Source organism: Miniopterus natalensis, chromosome 10 (assembly GCF_054644295.1).
Source record: "Miniopterus natalensis isolate mMinNat1 chromosome 10, mMinNat1.hap1, whole genome shotgun sequence".
Classification (NCBI taxonomy): Eukaryota; Metazoa; Chordata; class Mammalia; order Chiroptera; family Miniopteridae; genus Miniopterus; species Miniopterus natalensis.
In genome coordinates, this window is record NC_142090.1 from 16658737 (window position 1) to 16672287 (window position 13551).

At 39.0% G+C, this 13551-nt stretch overlaps 1 protein-coding gene and 1 long non-coding RNA gene across 2 annotated transcripts in view; one reads left to right on the forward strand and one right to left on the reverse strand.

Moving 5' to 3' along the window:
• STRIP2 (striatin interacting protein 2) overlaps window positions 1-13551 on the reverse strand; it is a 44281-nt gene that overhangs the window by 3587 nt on the left and 27143 nt on the right. Inside the window, exons 18-20 of the mRNA XM_016213332.2 lie at window positions 12647-12713; window positions 3573-3677; window positions 2514-2718 (exon numbers count right to left, since the gene is read on the reverse strand). Of these exons, the coding sequence (XP_016068818.2) occupies window positions 2514-2718; window positions 3573-3677; window positions 12647-12713 (377 nt within the window). The remainder of the gene's footprint in view (window positions 1-2513; window positions 2719-3572; window positions 3678-12646; window positions 12714-13551) is intronic.
• Window positions 1-13551, forward strand: part of LOC148092197 (uncharacterized) — a 36218-nt gene that overhangs the window by 1988 nt on the left and 20679 nt on the right. Inside the window, exon 2 of the long non-coding RNA XR_015715171.1 lies at window positions 1958-2018. This is a non-coding gene — a long non-coding RNA (uncharacterized LOC148092197). The remainder of the gene's footprint in view (window positions 1-1957; window positions 2019-13551) is intronic.

The following is a 13551-nucleotide window of genomic DNA, read 5'->3' on the forward strand; positions in this document are numbered from 1 at the left end:
GTAAAAAGCTAGAAAAATTCCTAGGCAAGTGGAATGGGGAAACTAAGACAAGGCCAAACAGTATGGGCAGCTTGCAGCCAGCTTGTGAATTACAAGACCTTATTTTCTCACTCAAGAGCAAACGGTTTATACCCTCCCCCCTAACCAGAAAATACATAGCTTAAATCACCATGGCCTGGGAAAATAAAGAACAAAGAACCAATTAATGCCACTTGTACCAGCTAAACCCAAGGACAGATGAAGTTGGGTAACAAATAGCAAAACCTCATTAAAGCTAGACAGACCTAAGATAAAAGTAAAACAGTAAAACGGACCAAAGAATAATCCAAAACTCCTCTGTACACTCATTTTAATGCATTGGCCTATTAAAAATGCACCTGGAAAGCTGATGAAGATTCCACTGAAACCCTCCCCTAAGAGTCTCACCTGAAGGAAAAAAAGGGTAAAAAGCCCTCAGGACAAAGGCTAAAAGCGGCCTGCTCTAGAGCACGCCCAGGCCCCCTCCTGGGGAGTGGGGGGCAGGGCAGCTCAGCCCAGGCTCACCCCCTGATCCTGTCTCCAAGGTCCCCTTTTACTCTGACTTCCCAGTGAGCAAAGGCAAAGGCGGGGCTGCCTTGGCTCTCTTCTTTCCTATAACGCTTCTAGAGAGCCAAAGCAGAGCACCGCCTAGGCTCTCCCCTGTTGTTTTTTTACCTTAATTTCTTCCTTTGTTTCATTGTCCCCAGCATTAATAAACACTCTCAAGCCCATCTGGACATGTGTTGTGAAATCTTTCCTGCACAGGGTCAAGGACCCACACATTACAGGTCGGCCCCTGTCTGGTAACATCTGAAGGAACTAGGAGTGGCTCTGCAGAAAATGGGTGCCATGGCCAAACCAGACTGTGTCATCAATTCTGCTGGCAAAAACCTTACCATGAAAACTGAGAGCACGTCCTAGTCAGTTTGGCTCCACGGTTAGAGCGTTGGCCTGTGAACTGAAGGGTCCTGGGTTCAATTCCTGCCAAGGGCAGGCTCAATCCCCAGCCCCGGTTGGGGCACATGCGGGAAGCAACCAATCGATGTGTCTCTCTCTCTCTCTCTCTCTCTCTCTCTCCCTCTCTCTCTCCTTCCCTTCTACTCTCTCTGAAAACCAATGGAAAAAATACACTCAGATGAGGATTAAAAAAAAAAATTTTTTTTTAAAGTTATAAAAAACTGAGAGCACGTTGAAAACGACACAGTTCTCATATAACCTGGGAGAGAAGTTTGAAGAAACTACAGCTGATGGCAGAAAAATTCAGACCATCTGCAACTTTATAAATGGCCCACTAGTTCAACCTCAGGAATGGGATGGGAAAGAAAGCACAATGAGAAGATTGGAAGGTGGGAAATTAGTGGTGGAAGGTGTCATGAACAATGTCACCTGTACCCAGATCTATGAAAAAGTAGAGTAAAAATTCCATCATCCTTCTGGACAAGAATTAGCTGTGAGGATAAACAAGCTCAGTTCAATGAGCAAATCTCTCCATGCTTTTTAAAAAAATTACTGTGTTCAGTTATCTTTATCACAAACATTTTACATGCAACTATTTCCAAATGTTGGTTTAATTAGGATCAACCCTTTGGTTAGCAACTGAATGTATTTATGCTAAAAAAAATTAGCACGTACAATTTGTTTTCATTTGAATAAAATATGTATATACATGTAGAGAAAAGTATCTGGAAAAATATACAATAAGATGCTATCAATGGCAATCTTTGGGTGGTACAAATATGGAGTAAATATGGTAATATCAAAAATGTGCCCTGGCCAAGTGACTCAGTTGGTTGAAGCGTGTCCCATACGCCAAAAGGTTGTGGGTAGATTCCCGGTCAGGGCACATACCTAGGTTGCAAGTTTGATTCTTGGTTGGGGTAAGTACAGGAGGCAACCATTTGATGTTTCTTTCTCTCTCCCCTTTCCTCTCTCTGAACAGGTGTGGCTCAGTTGGCTGGAGCATCATCCCATGCACTGAAGGGTCACAGGATTGATTCCAGGTCAGGGCACACACCCAGGTTGAGGGTTTGATCCCCGGTTGGGGCGTGTGCAACAGATTGATATTTCTCTCTCTACCCCTCTCTTCCTCTCTCTCTAAAAAATTAAAAATATATATATTTTAAAAGTTTGCTTACTTGTATTTTCAAACTGCTTTGTAGTAACAAAAAGTTATTTAATTTTAAGGATATCTCAGAGAAGAGAAAAATAAAATGAAGGGGGAAAAATTTCTTGGAGAAACCCGTCATTTAAAGGAATGTTTTGGAAAGGGGGTAATTATCTCTCAATTTAACTGTTTAATAAAATTGATTTTCGTAGGATGAGGTATATGCTGGTTTGGGGCAGTGCCTTAAAGTTTGTTATGTCAGCATCTAACCTATAATCACATATTTTCCCATCCAAAATATGTGATAATTCATACCATGAGAGTAAATGTTTATTTAGTTTTGTTTAAATGCCAGGCAACTCCTGGAATCAGGAGCTCTGTGAGTACTCACCATTCCCATAAGCCCAGTCATCATTCATGCGGTGGCGCACTTTCTGGTAAATGGCTGACATGGTTTTCATGTTGCTTTTCCTCCATTGGCGCCCCAGGTACTTGGTCTGTATTTTTAGCAGCTTCAGGACATAAAGTTGCAACATGGCCTGTTTGACCTTGAGGGCCCTCTTTAAGATTGGAGCAGATTTAAACACCACCAGCATCTGCTCATTTAAAGAGGGGTGAGAATAAAGAAAGACAGATAAAAATCTAAAAGTTACTTGGAATTTCCAACTCATAGTCAAATTAAGCTAAACCTGGCTGGCCTCAGATTACCCTGGGGAGCTTTTAGAAATCTATGGTCCAGGCTCCACTTAGATTTAGTTTTCAAGAACCTAGAGGAACCACTCCATTTATATCTCACAATTAAAAGTTTCTGATATTCAAAGTGTATGATATAAAGTGCAAAAAAATTTTGTCAGCCACACATCTCATTTCCACTGTTAGCAGTTTCTTGTCTATCTTCTGCAGATAATTCTAAGTATGCATTTATTACTTTATTAACAAAAAAGATAGCCAACTACATACCATGTCATACTGTTCCATACTTTGCTTTTGAATAACAATATATCTTGAAAATTACTCCATATCAGTATAGAACTGCCTCATTCTTTTTGTTATATAATACTCTATTATAGGGATGCACCATAAGTTATTTAACCAGTTGGTCCTGTATTAATGAGCATTTAGGTTGTTTCCAATCTTTCATAATTACAAACAATGCTGCAGTGAATAATCTTAGACCTGCATCATTTGGGATTTGTGACTATAATCCAAATAACAATGCTAACTTCCCTACCAGAGCCACCCTGAGGGAAGGTCCATATTCAGCTCTCTGAAAAGAAATGTAAATAATTATCAAATATAGAATAAATGTCCAGAATTAGGAGGGGCTAAATTTTACATAGCATTCAGTGTCTATCTATAGATTTTGCAAAGCAGGAAGCCCATAAATATTAACTGAAGATTTAAAAAATTCAGTGAGATGGGCACCTACGTGATCTGAAGCCCCACTCACCATGGTTCTGGAATGCTTCCATTTGGTCAGTTTATTGAGCAGCCTCAGAAGATTGATGCAGGAAAAGAGGTTCCTCCAGCAGAACTGGTTGTTGTCTCCAGCTTCCTGTAATAAGGCATGCCCATCATTATTATCTCAACACCTATAAGACTTATTTCCACAGATGCTTGGAAGTCATTGTTGGTCAGTTTGTTTTTTGGTTTTTGTTTTAAATATGTTTTTATTGATTTTTAGAGGGAGAGGAAGGGAAAAGGAAAGATAGAAACATTGATGAGAGAGAAACATCAACATCAATCGGCTGCCTCCTGCACACCCTTGCTGGGGATTGAGCCAGCAACCCGGGCATGTACCCTGACTGGGAATTGAACCAGTGACCTTCTGGTGCATGGGTTGACGCTCAACTGCTAAGCCACACTGGCTGGGCACTGTTGGTCAGTTTAGATGAGGTGCTCCTTATAAAATGCTACCTTCTCACTATCCTGCTTTTCACACACTGAAGCCTTAAATGTGCTATATCTTTCATCTGAAAATACACAGCTGCCAATCCTGGAAGACTCTGTACCTAGAGCAAGAACTGGTTAGAAAGATGATAGAAACATAGAAACACGAACATAGAAACTTCATTCAAGCAAGCTTTCTTGTGTAGTTTTCTAATTTAGGATCAGAGAAGAGATGATAGAATTTAACCCCCATACACTTTATACTTACATAAGTTATGCTTGTAATTGCCAGGAGTTATTCTGGTAGATTTCAAACTATATTAAATGGATCTGATATTCATTATGGTTGGATTTTTTAAATCAACCCCACCCTCCTTTATCAAACCATACTGCAGTAAATTGCTTAATTCTCCAGCATGGAAAGAAAAATGGCAGATGGTTAATTCTAACCAGGTGTTTCTCTTATATGTTTCTTGATATCTTATGAGCACCCAACCAGAAATAACAGATGGATATCAGATTAGAAACAGGTATCTACTCATAGAAACATCATTCAGGGACAAAAATAGAGAGTCCTTATAGATTTGGGGGCCTGTAAATATATACTGGTGACAGAAGCTATATAAACCAATGACTATGCATGGTGGCTAAACTAACATCTTAGAAATTCCTCATGTCTACAAAGTGATAGGATAATGTATAAGTAGGAGATGTATAGGCGTGAACTGCTGTCTGGTGAATGAAAATTACCCCTCCTCTCCCAAATTAATTTGAAGCAAGCAAGATAGGTATACATGTAATGTGGACTGAACATCCAGGATTTTTTGGAGTGTTAGGCTCACCTAAGATATAAATAAGACTAAGGATCAAAAAGTTTCAGGGAGCCCTGACTGGTGTGGCCAAGTTGGTTGAGTGTTATCCTGTGAACCAAAAGGTCCCTGCTTCCATTCCGGGTCAGGGCACATGCCTGGGTTGCAGGCTTGATCCTCAGTAGGGGGCATGCAGGAGGCAGTTGATCAATGTTTCTCTCTTACATCAATGTTTCTTTCTTTCTCTCTCTCTCTCTAAAATCAATTTTTAAAAAAAATTTTAAAAATCCTTACTTATGGGCTGAGGTTTAAAAAAAAGTTTCAGGGAAACGTTTTAGAAATATTATTTAGAAAAAATATTCTCATTCCTGTAGTAAATGTTCATTATTGTGTTTAGAACAAGTTCTGGAGAACCACCTGTTTCCTTCTAAGGGAAACTTCCATGGGAGGTTCCACTCTAATGCATCAGCTAGTCTGGCTTGCCCAAAACAGATCAGATTCCATAGATGTTATACCTTGTGTGGCTAACAGAGGAGACAGACTTTTAAATGTTTATTTTTTAAAAATAAGCAGAGGAAACAAAAAATATATGGGAGACGTAAATGTATTTGCACTGAATCCTGATTTCTAATATGGTAGCAGCATTAAAAGCCTTTCATTCCTTAGCACCGAAAAAATACAGGAGTAGAGGTATGGTCTTATAGAAGAAGCACTGGAGTAGGCACCAGGACATCTGGATTATGGTTTTGCCCTGGCTGAATGATCTTAGGCAAGTTTCCTATCAGAGGTTGAACTAGATAATCTTTAAGATCCTTTTAGCTCTGACCATTCAGTAATTCTATGATTTACTTCAACTTTTTCCAGTTGGTTTAAAAGTGAAATCCTGAGTGAAAGTAAACTAATAGTGGCTGTCTTTTCTATAGAGCTCAGTCTTAAGAGTTCCTGGAAAGATACCCCAATTACCTCCTGAAGATAGTGTCACCTGCCCAGGGCCTTGTTCTCCTTTCTTTCTGATAATGCTTCCTGACATCTATAACTAACCCCAGTTCTTGCATCACCAGATGCTCCCTGGAGTGGGCACTGAAAGCACACATGCTGGTCAGTGGCTCTCTCAGGATAGTTGAGCCCAGTCCTGTTGTCCTCCTTTGCTTGCAGTAGCAGGCTCTACATGGAGCCCTGCTCAAGGCTTCTGCCTTGTTCCAACCCAACAGATAAATCATTTTCCTAGCAGGCTTTCAGCTCCATGGGTGAGATTTCAGATTTGCCAGACTTGAACGGTTTTTCTTTTTATGTTCACTTAAGGTAGGTCACCTTCTCTCTCTTTCTGTCAGGACTCAGCATGTTAAGTAAGATGAAAACTTCTGTGGAGAGATAAATTTTGTGAACAGCAGCACTTGGCCACATTCTCTTGTTCCTGGTATTACACACTATCCAAAGCAAGACCTTTATTCATTTTAACCAGCCAAGGTTAAGTAAACACACATTTGCCCATTTTCCACTCTCACAAATAAATACTTGTTTGTATATACCTTGGGTCTAAAGATTCAGTTCAGGGACCAAATCCTACCCATTAAGAGCATCTCTTAAGGCACTACACTGACTTTGATGTTCTCAAAGGTCTATCCATAGCCCAGCTGAGTGAGCCAAACCAAATAAAAACCCAGGCTTACACCAATTATGTGGATAATTAACTCAGATGACTGCAGAAAGAACGTGTTGCTTCTTTTTGTACTGAGGAAATCAGATTGATTAGAAACTGACCACTAGAAGAGACTTAGCTGTTCTAGTCCAAGTCTGTCATCCACAGAAGCAAATCCTGAGGCCCAGAGAGGGTAAGGGGTTTGCCCAAGGTCACATGGTAAGTGTCCCAACTAAAGCTTGAACCTAGATTTCCAGTAGTCACTGAATTAACACTGTCTTTATTTACTGTTCATCTATTGTTTGCACTTCTGGAATTCTAGACACAGAAGGTGATTCCTGAGAAAAAAATCAGATTTGATCTCCTGCTTTCTCAGCTTCTTGAAGACCTAATGGTAGAGAACCTCTTTCTTACATCCTATAATAATTCTTAACTTCAAACAAGCAGAAGATAACAGTTTCCAGGAAAAACAACAACAAAAAGTAGAGATCTCCTGCTTTAAAAGGGAGCATCTGACTGAGTTCAGTCAATGATCAGAGTGAGCCTTTAAAGAAGTGCTAAGTGTTAAATCTGATACATTCTAAACCTCAACAGCTTATTAAAGTTCCTAAGTGATGATTATTATTTTCAGGTTAATAATCCAGCTCTTCACTGGAAAGTCAAAATTATTAATATTAATTTGGTTGTTTTATAACAAACCTAGGAGAATTTTATAGTCTAAGGAAAGTTGATGCTCATCTCAACTACTCTTGGTTTTATAGTTGAAACTCCTGCAGCCTACAGGAAACTTCTCAAGTTAGAGTGGTAGTGGCAAAGCCAGGTTTGTATACCTTTTCTAAACTATAAATTAGTTTATTTCTTTGCATTGGGCTTCAGGTTTATGTCAGCCCTGCATTTACTTGAACCTATTTGCAAAAACATTTGCTACATTTTAATACTTACTAATTGAAAATTCACAGGGTAGCCATTTCTTCTTTTTAAAAAATCCTCACCTGAGGATATGTTTTAGAGAGAGGCAGGGAGAGAGAGAAACATTGATGTGACAGAGGAACATCGATCAGTTGCTTCCCATACCTGCCCCAACCAGGGATCAAACCCACAACCTTTTGGTATATGGGATAATGCTCCAACTAACTGAGCCACCCGGCCAGGGCCAGTATAGCCATTTCTTGGTAAATGATTCTTTTGCTTCATTTCTTTATTATGGTTCACATAATTGAAAATGAAGTCATTTTTAGTTTAGATTTTCTTTTCCCATATCATTATAGAATCATCCCCTTATCATATGGATTTCTGACAATTTAGTTAATGCTAATTTAAGGACCAAGATCTAGATATCATAAAAGAGAGTGATGATTCTTAAGTGAAGTGAAAGGTAAAGAGGAAGGAAAAAAGAAAATTCCAAAACCACGTGGGGAGCTTTAGCAAACTACCTGTGCCCTCAAATGGGCATGTGAGTTTGAAAAATCACCCCAGAGATTCTAATATCCTCTAGCATCCATTACAGAAATGGTAAGAGGAAAATTGATAAAATGCTAAAAGACATTTATCTACAGTCATTCCTCTGTAGAAATACCTCATAGAAATAGATATATACCTTACGAAGAGTTCACATCTTATCTAGAATAGAAAAACAATAATGCTAAAGACATTATTGGTTTTAAATAGTGATGGTGAGTCAGAACAAAGGTTTTATTTAAGGAGGTAACAAATCGTTAAATAATTCTGAAAGAAATACTGGAGATCTTAATACTTGAACATAACAATTATATTCCAATAAAACAATAGTAAAAATCTTCTGAGATATCCAGAAATGCCTGGATTAGGAAGTTATAAAAACTACATTTAATGAGGATAGATGAAAGGCTCAGATATGTAAATTTAAGTGATAAGAACATGTTTTTATAGGTCTTTCTGAATAGAAATCAAACCCAAATTTGAGGAATTTTGTGATGAACTACCTTTAAAAATTTAATAATTTTTAATAATTTTAATAATTTCACTTGCCTAGATTTAAAAGGAAACGCCAAATGTTTCTTTGCAAATGGCTAGGTCATGCAAATTCTGACCCACTGCTTTGGCTCTACATAGCTATAAGGCTTTGGACATCACTTTACTACTCCTCGTTTCCTCATCAGTAAAGGGTAGGATTGGGCAAGATGCTAAGAAACTTCTAACTTTAATACTCAGTGACTCCAAAATACTATGTTTTCTCATTCTTTTACCTTTAATCTATAGGGCTGCTTGAGCATCCACATTGTTCCTTTGTACATGGCTCCTTTGTATATGATGCTGCTGTTGCTAAATCATCTTCTCTAGGAAAAAACAAGCATTTGGAACTCTGGGTTGGCTATGCAGCAGTGACAACTGATTTACACAGAATTTTCCACGTTTTTTGGCCCAAATCTCTGTCAGATAGGAGAAGGAAGGAGGATAGAGTACAATCTGCATGATTTCTCTTTAGAGCCAACAGGCCCACAAAGAAAACAGACCTACATTACCCTCATTTCACCATACTCTAAAGCAGTGGTTTCTAAACTTTCTCACAGTAAATACTTTTGTGTAGACTCCCAAATACATGTATGTTTACCTACACTGACTGATTTCTCTAGCAACCTCCTTCCAAAGATCATACCTAACTTCCACACAATCATAAATACATTCACCATCCTTCCCTTAAGTTTGGAATTTAATTTTAATTTTTTCCTAGTTTAGTGGGTTGAATTTGAATATAGACATTTGGAGAGCCAGGTGGGTGGGGAAACTGCTCAGTACATTAGTAAGGATGACCTATTATAAAGCTAAACACTTTGACAAAATGGAAGGACTTTAGAAATTAATGTGTCATTAAGTTTCCCTTTATTTCATGTTGATTACAAGTATAGTGGGAATGCCAGATGAAGTTGAATTCAGTTCAAATTTAGAAAACTGAGAAAATATGAATCAAGACTATCTCAGCTGAGTAATTCTTCTTCTAGGACTTGATCTTAAGGAAATAATCAAAGATGAGATCAAAGATTCATGTGCAAGGATGTTCATTTTGAAGTTATACAGAGAAAATTGAAATGAATGCCCAACAATAATAGAAAACAATCATTTAAAAAATATTAAGTAGTGGGCCCTAGCTGGTTTGGCTCAGTGATTTGAGCATCAGCCTGTGGACTGAAGGGTCCTGGGTTCGATTCCAGCCAAGGGCATGTACCTCGGTTGCAGGCTCCATGGTCGGGGCACATGCAACTAATCGATGCGTCTCTTTTACATCAATGTTTCTCTCTCTCCTCCTTCCACTCTCTCTGAAAAGCAATGGAAAAAATATCCTCTGGTGAGGATTAAAAAAAACAAGAAGAAAATGTTAATTAGTGGAATATTATGTGTAGCTATTAGAAATTATGTTCTCAAGAATATTTAATAAAATCATATGGTGAACATTTAAATTGTACTATGTGACTTGAAACAAGGTCATTATTTTCTGAAATAATATGTATATATATGAATAAATATATACTATATATGGTAATTGCAGCAAAATATTAACAGTGGCTATATGTAGGTAGTATAAATAGGGCACTTTAATTTTCTTCCCCACATTTCCCTATTTTTCTCCAGTATTATATATTAACTTTATAATTGGAAAAAACTTTAAATATTATTTAAAGAATAACATTTAACACTTAAAAAAACAGTACATTCTGTTTACAACTAATTCATTGAGTCTGAAAAAGAAATAATCTTACTCATATAAATATTAGCCTTTTCTGAGTATAGAAGGCATCAGTTTAGATAAACCATTATACTGAGCACCTATGCGGCATAAACTTGATAGTTACTTAAGCCTATGATTGGACTCAGGGAAGTACTTAACCTAAGTTCATGCAAACAAAACACATCAAAACAAACTGTAGTTATGTAATGAAACCACCAGGTGCCACTGTTGCTTCACAGGAAGGAAAGGGAATACCTAACATGAATTTTGTTTTTTATTACGAGTAGATAATGCATTCACCCACTCTTGCATAATAATTAAGTCTTCTGAAAAGCATTACAATTATTTAAATAATTTTATGCTTATACCCTAAAAGGTCAATTGGAACAGATATAGAGAACACATTGTATCAAGAAAACAGATTCAGCCTGGCCCAAGTGGCTCAGAGACTGAGCACTGACCTATGATCCAGGAGGTTGGGGTTCGATTCCTGGTCAGGGCACATGCCCAGGTTGCAGGCTTGATCCCCAGCAGAGGGCATGCAGGAGGCAGCCAATCAATGACTCTCATTATTGATGTTTCTCTCTCTTTCTCACTCTACCTTCCTCTCTCTCTAAAATCAATAAAAATATATTAAAAAAAGAAACAGATTCAGACCCTGGCCTGTGTGGCTCAGTTGGTTAGAACTTCATCCCGTACATCAAAAGGTGGAGGGTTCAATTCCCCAATTCCCGGTCAGGGCACATGGGTTGCGGGTTTAATCCTCAGTGGGGGCATGGGAAGCAACCAATCAATGTTTCCCTCTTACATCAATGTTAAAAAAAAAATAGATTCAGGTCATAAAAGCTCACTTTGTTTTCAAATACCCTAACAGAATTTTAATGCTGTCTGTGTACCACTTGTTTCTTATTCCAAATTTGAATGGCAGGGATGTAGTTCTCCACCCTGGCTCTGCTACATTCAACTGTGAAGTTTTGGCAGTTACTTAACTTCTCTATCCATAAAATAGTAATACCAACCTCATAGTTATTTTAAAGACTGAATAACATAATGAACATAAACAGGGTTAGAAAACTTATTACCTCTCTCTGCAGGGGTAAGGAGCTCCTCTTGGCTGCTGAGAATACATCTAAGTAAGACAGATTTCCTGCCCTGGTGCTAAAAAGGGTGCTAGACTTAGTGTCTCAGGACATGGGTCTTTCTCTAATTCAGAGTCTGTCATCTATGAAGCGTGGACCATGAAAAGTCATTTTATTCAATGGATGTTTCTCATCTTTGAAATAGGGGTTTGGGCAAATAGCTCTCATGTCCCCTCCAGCCCAAAATCCTATGGTTCTATAAAACCTGTACCACAGAAGGTTATCATCCTATTTTTACATAAGACTTTTTTGATGCAACATTTTGCAGGTATTAAAATTGGGGAACAAAGGGTTGTGGCACACATGGGTGTCGTCATCTGATTACTCAGCATTTGTTGAGCTCCTTCTATATACCCAAACATGGTGCTAGACTCTGGTGATAAAAAAACGATGATGATACTGTCTTTTACTTCAAGGCATTTTCAGTCAAATGGAGAAACAGATACAAATTACAATGCAACAGGGTGAGGGTAGGGACTAAGGAATAGCTAAGGAGCTATGGCAATACATGCATGATGAGGTAGATACTTGATGTTTCAATATACTGTTCATCAGTTAGTTTCATGGAATTAAGAATAACTCTAAGGGCTTTGGCCAGTGTGGCTCAGCTGGTTGGGTATCGTCCCAGTCCCATGCACCAAAAGGTTGCTGGTTCAATCTCTAGTCAGGGCACATGCCCGAGTTGTGGGCGCCATCCCTAGTAGGGGGTGTGCAGGAGGCAACCTATCGGTTGCACTCTCATATCGATGTTTCTCTCTCTCCCTCTCCCTTCCTCTCTCCCTTAAAATCAATAAAAAATATTTTTAAAGAATAACTCTGAGGAACTTTTCTGATTTGCCTAGAGCTGTTTCCAGAATAAGGAATTTTCTGGGTCATCCTTCTGTGGCTATATTGACTTTTGCCTCAGAGAGACCTAGGCAAGGTATTTTCTGAAGTACCACTCCTGTGTTTTATAACCCATATGAAAATGAAAAGTGAATAGCCTGTAGCACAGCAGAAAGACAGATAATTGTTTGGGATAGACCAGATGAGATTCTCCTGCCATTTTGCACAGATGTTCACATTAAATTTCAGTCCAATTATCTTCCTAAATTTCCTCCCCTCCTTACTGATTTTTACTGACACTTTTCTCTACAAAATGGTATGCTCAGCTTTTCCACATTGTTCTCAACTGGGTCAGCAGCTCTAAACCAAACCCCTACTGTCTCTGTGCTATTGCCAATATGCCTTTATTAATCTGAGACTTCCAAACCAGGGCATTATGGAGATAGAAGAAATGGAAAAGCAAGTGCCAGCCTCTGCTACCTGGCAATTTCAAAGGCTACCAAATCCCCATCTGCTTACCAGACTCTCCGTAGTAAGTTCTGGCAAATCTTGGATGGTACAGCAAGGGTAATCCAGGACCGAGATGCTGCAAGATGCAGAGATAAGGACAGGCTTTAGGTAAATGGCAATGGCAGGAAACAGTTGTATATTAAAGGGCATGGGTTATTCCTCTCCAGCTGACCCTATCTATTTCCCAAATTGCTTAGTGACCTTAGCTGAAACAGGGTTTTGGTGCCAGCCAACTCCAGCTCTAGTCTCCTCTCCTCACAGTCATGAAAGGAACCAAGAGAGTTCTTTCAGACCAGCCCCCATCTGGCTGAGGCAAAAGAGAGTAGAAACAGAGCCTCTGTACAGCCACCCTTCTCTTTCCTTCTTTAAAGGAATATGTAAACTTGTGTGCATTTGTGTCTGTATTTAAGTATATGCCTGTGTGTATGTGTGAATATAATTGTGCTCCCAGAGATGCTGCCCAAACTTATTCCACTTAACAAATTGGGGATGTGAGGATGAAACAAAGACTTATATGTCTCTTTCTGAAAGCCAGGAACTCTAGGGAATAATCATATAAGCTACTCCTACTAGAAGCTTGAAACAAAGGCAGCAACCTGCAGCAGGACCAATCAAGTAGCTCAAGGATGGTAATAGCACCTGCCCCCAGGGGAGCTGGAGGCTCTGTGGTGAGCCCAGGGAAGCAGGGGAAATAAGGCACCACACGATGACAGGAACATAGTCATTCAAAATGACAGTTCTTTCCTCTTCTCCCTTCTTCATTGGTACAATGCAGAATTGAGACTAGCTAATCTCTAATGCTTCTTCTGGTTGGGACATTCGATGAGTTTTAAACACCAATCTTGCCCTGGCCTGTGTAGCTCAGTGGTTAGAGCACTGGCCCGAGGACCAGAGTCACTGGGTTGATTCTTGGT